We start from the raw sequence: 8167 nt of genomic DNA, 5'->3' as shown, positions 1-8167 counted from the left end.
TAGTGTGAAAAAGCGTCATGGAAACTTACTACCTAACAGCATTCGAGCCGTATTTTGTGGCCCCTCGAATTGTGGAAAAACGAATGCCTTACTCACGCTCCTAATACATCCAAATGGTTTGAGATTTGAGAATATATATCTATACTCGAAATCGTTGAAGCAGCCAAAATACCGATTGCTCGAGAAAATGCTTAAACCTGTGGAAGGAGTGGAATTTTTTCAATTTAACGAGCATGAACAAGTTGTGGCACCTAGTGAAGCTCGTCCAAACTCCATATTCATCTTTGACGATATAGCGTGTGAGAAACAGGACAATGTGAGAGCATTTTTTTCCATGGGAAGACACGAGATTGTGGATAGTTTTTATCTCTGTCAGACGTATACTCGTATTCCGAAACATCTCGTGAGAGACAATGCAAATTTTATAGTGCTATTCAAGCAAGATGATATGAACCTCAAACATGTATATAATGATCATGTCAATACGGATATGACTTATGCAAGTTTCAAAAAAATGTGTGTCAAGTGTTGGAAATCGGACAAGTATGGATTCATCACGATTGACAAGGACAGTGAATTGAATGCTGGAAGATATAGAAGGGGATTTGATTCTTTCCTCACTGTCGATGATGATGATGATAAATAATTGTTCCCCTGGATTTTACGAGACAGTCTAAAGTCTGACTTACTCGTGTCAACATGAAGAGCAAAGAACTTTTAAAGGAGACGGCTGTATTGAGTGAACTTGCCAAGGCGAGTGATGCAATCAGACGAAAACATCGAATGTTGAAAAGTGGACGTGATAGTGCTCAGCAGAAAATGCAAGATGTGTTTAAACCGATTGTTGAACCGTTAGAAGAACTAGTTTCATATACGAAAAAACCTAAAATTAAGAATGAACGTGTAAATGTTAAAAGGGAGGAGGAGGAGGAGGCTCCAAATTTTGGAGAAAATAGCATGCAGCAAGATATTTCTTTCAAAGATGATATTTGGCATGATGCAATTACTGATGAGAATGTTGGTATACCCTTAACTAAAAATAGTGATAATGATATTCATGAAGATAATAATGATGATGATGATGATGATGATGATGATGATAATTTAGAATCATCTGGAGATGTTGATAATTTGATACGTGAATATCTGGGCTTACTGCGTAGTAATAACAAAACAAGATTGGATGGCGTGTATGGAGTACGAAATCTCGCTCAAAACAGATTAATGATTGGTGATTCACCAATTCATTTCGAACTCGAGCATATAGTGGTTGGAGATGAAAAGTATCCCAAAAGTATTGGCTTGGTGGAACTGTTGTTTAAAAAAGAGCCTGAACTCAAATATGTAACACCAAATGACTTGGAGAAATATCAGAAAATTGTCATCACAACGAATGCTCATAAAAAATTTTATAAACGCACGGGTGCAGTACGTCAGGATAAAAGTAGTAAATTTAAAAATTATATATCCCAAATGCTCGGTAGCAACGATAAGAAGGGTGGTGCTCTGCCTCAGTATAAGGTAGCACGAAAGCATACCGCTGTCGACTATGTTCATTGGGATGATCCGAATGAACTAGTGGATCGTCTTCGCTTATTGCTCGCATCGCAAGCTGCTGGAAATTCATCACATTCTAATGAAATTATATCGATTATCGAGGAGTTGCGTGAAGCTGAAATCATTTATTAACGCGTGACAGCTTGCTTTCATCGACATTCCCAACATGAGCGTCGATGTGTTTGGACGAAAGTTGAGTAGACGTGGTGCAGGGCCTCCGGGTAAACCAGGTGCTGGATTCAAAATTACATCAGACGGTCATTACGACTTGGACCAAAAACGACTGAGCAACGTTGGCGAGCCAGTAAATGCTCGAGATGTTGTAACACTCGAAGCATTCAGTAAACACATTCATTCTATAACTCATAGTGTGACTCATACAACGAATCAAAAGTGTGAATCGAATGTGGCGGCTGCAGAAAAGCGTGTGAGAACCGAGCTCGCCTATCTCCGTGAAAAAATTGATAATATAAAGAGAGAAATCTCAGAACTTCATGATGATATGAAGCTTTTACGAGATCATCTAATGATAAGTCAGTGAAAAGTCCTCCAGACTCTTATCTTCAGCAATTGATGAGGACCGTGGGGGGGAGAAGAAAAAAAAATGAGTGAAAAGAAGCTTGCGGTGGTTGAAGAACTGCATAAGCCAGCTCGGCGGAATTATCCACGTCGACATGTGGATATACGTGGCCTGGATGAGACTTGGCAAGCTGATCTTGTAGATATGTCTGCATATGAACAACACAACTCCAAGTATAAATTTCTCCTCACCGTCATCGATATATTCTCCAAATTCGCCTGGGCTGCACCGTTGAAGAGTAAAAGTGGAAAAGATGTGAGTGCTGCAATGGAGACGATTCTCAGCAAAGGACGCATACCGAAAAATCTTCACGTCGATCGAGGAAAAGAATTTTATAATACGAACTTTAAGGCTCTGATGAAAAAGTATAATATACACTTGTATTCTACATTTAGCAACTTGAAAGCATCAATTTGTGAGCGCTTCAATCGTACACTTAAGAATAAAATGTGGATTCAATTTAGTTCTCGCGGAAACTGGAAATGGATCGATATTCTTGATATGTTAATTACAAAATATAATAATACTATACATCATACGATTAGAATGAAACCGAAAGATGTTGACGCAACGAATGAGAAACAACTATTGCGTAATGTTTTCAATCAAACTGCCGTGGGAAAGAAGCGAGCTAAATTAAAAATTGGAGATAAAGTGCGTATAAGTAAATTTAAGAATGTATTTGAGAAAGGTTATACTCCAAACTGGACAACGGAAATTTTCACAATATATCAAGTGAGAAAAACCAATCCAGTCACATATAATATAAAAGATTATCAAGAGGAGCCTATTGCAGGCAGTTTCTACGAACAAGAGCTACTTCCTGTTAAATATCCTGATATATATCTTGTAGAAAAAGTATTGAAAAAACGTGGTAGTCAGTTGCTTGTTAAATGGTTAGGTTTTGATGACGCTCACAATAGTTGGATAAATAAGGATGATGTGTAAAAATGAAAAAAATAAAAAAAAAATGTGAAAAAAAGGACTTGCTGATTTTTTTTTCTTTCTATAGCATACCCCTCCAATTCTCGAGACTCGTATGCTCAAGCCTTATATTGTAGAGGTCTGAGTTTAGAAAAGCAGGTAGAATGAAAAAAAAAAGGGGCTTGTAGACCTGGTTCTTTTTATTCGACACAAAAATGTACAATATTGAACAAAAATATTCTCTCTCTCTCACGCTTACATACATATTTACATTTCAACTATATCAAATTTTTGACAGATATTAAATCTGCATCTCTTCTTCGGAAATGTTTGAGTACATGGGGATCTTGTAGTGACCCCACGGCAATGTCTCCACCGTCCCCGGTATAATATAACGCTTGTCATCATGTGGGCTCAGGGCAATTTTTGTTTCTGAGATGGTATATACCTGATGTAATGTTGAACGAATTGCTGATTGGCAACGTGTCACTTCAGTCTCTTCGTTTAAACATTTTACAAAATCGTCAAAGTTTATTGTTTTCGCAACAACATTGCTCTTCACACCCTTGACCTTCTTTACATCTTTTTTACCCTCGACACGCGTGGCATACATTTTTGACCTGAGCCCCACAAACTCCGTCATAATGGATCCATTATTCTCGTCCTTCATGAGACCCGGAACCTTTTTATTGACAAGCGGAATATGGTAAGCATTGTCAATGGGATAGTCACTCGTATCAAATTTGGAGATATTTTCGCGCATATCTCGATAAACGTCATCACACTCAATTTCATATATCAAACTATCTGTATCTGTATACATTACTGAACATTTATCCCCATACTTTGGAGTCATAAACTCATGATGAAACGTATACAGCCATGTTTTCGATATATCGAGAATTGACATGCCTACGTATATTGGTTTGTCAAATTTCACCTCAAGCTTACGCAATTCAACGGCTATCAAGTCTTCAGCAAAGATACTGCGACTGTGGAAATTCGGTTTTGCAATCATCGCTTCCGCTCCATATCTACCATCCCACTCTGTTAACAATGAAACATTTTTACGTTCGCGCACATCTTCCATCGTTTTACCGAAAACTGCATTATTCATTAGTTTATACATATTTTTGTCAAAATCATTCGTTGCACGCGTTCGCAATTGTGTGTTCAGATCAATGTAGCCTGCCAGCCATGGAGCTTCAGCAAATTGCAATATCCTATGTATTTTTTTGAGTATGAGCCCATGACTTAGACAGTGTTGTAGAGTTCGGTAATGGATAACATAGCGCTCTTTATCGAAAACGGTTGCAAGTAACTTTTCTTGTTTCTTACCCGGTGGTTTTCCATGTTCAGGACAAAAAGGCAAGTCTTTGTGTTTGTCATGCAAGTGCGCTGGATACTCCAAATCAACTTCCAGTATATAACCTTTTGTCGGATCTGGAGAGTTTATATCAAAGTTCGAGATGTCTTCGAGAAACTCAAAATCTCGATATGGTAATGACGTTTTCATTGCACTTCCATACAGATTATTTACATCATAGTACATAAGGTATGTGGAAGCTTGTGATGGATCGAAAGATTCCATGTACTTGTTATTTGCACGTGCATATCTCCTCGAACATTGACTTAAACCCCCGCGTATACCTCTCTCAATAAACAATACCATATCAATGTCGGTGAGTAGTTCAAATTTTATTCCAGTAAATTTAAGCATAGCATCCCAGGTGTACCCCGGGAGAGTGAAATAATATGCTGGGTCAAGTCCATAACTTTGTTGAGAACTAACTCGGAAATTTTCAAAAATGTCTGCCAGTAAAAGGACATCCGTTTTCAAATAAAGATCGCTATATTCCCCCAGCGTTTGAATTGAAAATCGCTCCCAAACTGTTTGTGCATGTTGATATTCACTTTCAGAAATTGTTGTGTCTGCTAAAGAACTGTAAAAAGCATCCCGAGGTGGAAGCTCTGTATCATTTAATTTTTCAAAACAGTCTATGTATTCATACGGGAAGACTCCTTTTCTCGTCAAAAGAGTGAAATCATCGTGTGAAATATTTGAAAATTGTGATTTTAAAACTTTAAGTTGGTCAATCAATAGGAGCGATGCTAATTTATCAAGACTCGAACTCATAAATTTGAATGAATCAATGAAACGGAGTCTTATCTGTTTCCTATAGTCATGTGACGATGATTTAACTGTTTTTGAAAAAGAAATGTATTTTTCTTTTGTTAAAGGGAGTAAATCGATTTTCCCCTCAAACGCTGTGGCCACCTCCTTTATTATGAAATGCGCGTCATAGCCCGATAGATTGTGAAAAACAATTGGAATGAAAAATGAATTTTTGTAATTTAAATTGCAATTGCCATGAGCCGGACCTCGAAACTGCCCCGTTAGATGGCAATGATCGCGTACACGTTGTTCTTTCTCAACAAAGGGTTTTTCACAAATATGACAATTTACGTCCTCTCGAAATTTTTTCCATTCCGCTGGCGATAATTCCTTCATCGGGACATTCGTTAGTAAAATTTTTTCCACGCGGAGTGCCAATTCTTTCAACTGTTCAACGAACCACCCAATACAATCCTCACTACGACGTGAATAATATCCCGATAATGATGAGTCGTATGAACAGCTAACGTAAAAGCCTATACTAAAAACTTTATGATGGTGCTGCCTATTCATCTCTCTTTCTCTCTCACCAGTCTTCTCTAATACGCACTCCAGGTCAGCATAAACGATGAATGGTAGGCGCTCCTTCCGATTATGGTTTGTGAATTCCAACCATTTATCGTTTTCCGCCGGTAATCGTATAGCACAATCATTCATCTTGCCACAATCCACCTCATGAGCTCGTAGCTTGCTCTCCATTGAAAAATACTGCAAACACCTGTAAAATGATCATGAATATATTTTTGAGGGGAAAAAAAAAAAAATGTCGCACATATGAGTATAGAAATTTACTTACCGATCACAAATATATTTTTTATGATTCTTGCTGCTCAGTTGGCTGCTCACTAAGCGGGATAGATCTTTAATCAGTGTAAAGTGGCCAATTCTGTCCCCTTCCTCGTTTTCAATGTACAACAAATTGACGTGTCTCCCTCTTTTCCACTTGGTAATGTAAAGAGGTGCAATACCACTTTTCGTTATACCATACACATTTATCGAGACATCGTTCAATTGTTCAAATCTTTTAATTTGATTCAGTGTCATCGGAAAGTCAATGTCCTGAAGATTCAGAATCGTCGAGTAGTGGGGATACGAACTTTGACGATCAGCATGCTGTTCAGCTGGGTGGAGAGCGGCAACCACAGCCCATGCAAAACATGCGTTGTCATTTGATTTAACGTTGACAACGGCTCTCTTCAACATTATTTTTCGCGGCAATCGAATGTGACATCCCGCACGCATTGGATTATATTTATTAATATTTACAGTGAGATTGGTGATTGAAACCAATGTCCATCCACTATCACATTCTTGAAACTCATCGAGTGATGCCAAAGTGGGCTCCATCACTCGCTCTTCATACCACTCTTTTACATTCGACGTTTGAAAAAGTTCCACATTAGCCGTATTGATACTTTTATGAGCACGCCGATCACCCGTAGCAAACTCGGCATTGAACTCCGTATTAACTTTAATGCTATTAAATTTTACTATACAGTCTTTCACTCGCTTTTCAACCAATTCGTATGCATCCTTCAAGAACTGGCGTGGTACAATGTAATTTCGATTGATTACGGCGCCAGTCACTACGCGATTTGCGAACGCCGAATCAATTTCTTTCCAGACTAATCCTCGATCGTTTAGTCCTGCGCCGGTATGTTGAAACTGTGAACGTGTGACTTCCAGTAACCCTTGCAAGCGTATTATTCTCGCAGTTACAGAGTGCTGATATCCCGTGCTCAATCGAGGGCGTTTATTCGGTGCAACTTGCTCTTCCAACGATTCAATAAATTCGAGACATTGTTTTTCCCAATAATTATATTCTTCCACCGACTTTATGGAAGCTACTTGTTCACGTAACAGTCTTTCAATATCGATACCGTTGGTTTGAGCCATGGTTGTTGACTCGAAGACGATCCGTCGCAAAGTGTGAAAACTTTGAAAATGTTGCTAACAAAATCATGATCATCTCTCTTATATATTTACGATTAAAAAAAAAAAAAAAAAATGTGAGAGTATTGATGTAAACTTATTTGAATATTTTCTTTCTATGTTAGCATGAAAAACATTGAAAATGTTGCTACTTTATTTTTTTTCCACAAAGCCATTTTTCTTAATAAGGTGAGAGTTTAAAATATGAATGGGAAGATGCAGACATAGCGATGTAAATCTATTAGTTTCAAATTTTTTTTCTTCCTTTGTTATCACGAAGAAATGTTGCTGCTTTTTTTTCCCCGTGAAGTCAACAATTTTTTCTTTTTTTTGTTAACAAGGCGGAGGGGAGAAAAATGTGGTGCTAGAAATGCAAGTCTGTTGAATTTTTTTCTTTTATGTTACTGTGAAAAAAAAAATGTTTTGAAAAAAAATGTGACAGCTTTTTTTATTCATATAGTCAGCATTGTGGGAGTGTAAGATAGAAAATTTAATGGAAATTAGCAGGTTTATACTTTCGTTACATCAGTCTACATGAACAATAAGTCAAAGGGGAAGGATGTGGGTGAGCACCCTCCCGTTGAGTAAAAATTTCTAGCTGGACTTTTTTCCCAAACACTATGTTTCAAATTGTGTTCGAATACGATTTTACAATGTGAAAAGTCGCTCCACGTCTCCTAGAAGACATTGAGATTATCTGATTCAAATTTTTTTCTTTCATGTTACTGCGAAGAAATGTTGTGGCCGCTCTTTTCACGTAGTCGCCTGTTCTCATATTATGGTAGCATAAGAATGAAAATTTCGTGAAAATGGAAATTAGTTTGCCTTTACTTTTGCCACATCAGTCTACGTGAATAATAGGTCAAGGGAAAGGATGTGGGTGAGCACCCTCTCATTGAGTAAAAATTTCTAGTTGGACATTTTTTTTTCAAATGCTTTTTCAATCGTAATCGAATACGATTTTACAATGGGAAAAGTCGCTCCACGTCTCCTAGAAG

At 37.7% G+C, this 8167-nt stretch overlaps 1 protein-coding gene across 1 annotated transcript; it reads right to left on the bottom strand.

The window, feature by feature from the left end:
• Nucleotides 1-3243: 3243 nt before the first annotated feature.
• Nucleotides 3244-7133, bottom strand: LOC122416237 (uncharacterized). The gene is made up of 2 exons (XM_043428996.1): nt 6034-7133; nt 3244-5955 (listed from the first exon to the last, which is right to left on the bottom strand). Exons 1-2 carry the CDS (start codon nt 7131-7133, stop codon nt 3363-3365), a joined length of 3693 nt encoding a protein of 1230 aa, XP_043284931.1. The 3' UTR covers nt 3244-3362.
• Between the last annotated feature and the right edge of the window lie 1034 nt (nt 7134-8167).

This window comes from Venturia canescens, chromosome 9 (assembly GCF_019457755.1).
Source record: "Venturia canescens isolate UGA chromosome 9, ASM1945775v1, whole genome shotgun sequence".
Classification (NCBI taxonomy): domain Eukaryota; kingdom Metazoa; phylum Arthropoda; class Insecta; order Hymenoptera; family Ichneumonidae; genus Venturia; species Venturia canescens.
This window is presented reverse-complemented; position numbering and strand designations above follow the sequence as displayed.

Bases quoted from the DNA above. Each gene is read 5' to 3' on its own strand.
- LOC122416237 (XM_043428996.1), bottom strand. From the start codon at position 7,133: ATGGCTCAAACCAACGGTATCGATATTGAAAGACTGTTACGTGAACAA. The intron at 5,956-6,033 runs GTAAGTAAATTT...ATCATTTTACAG, and splicing joins AAAAAATATATTTGTGATCG to GTGTTTGCAGTATTTTTCAA.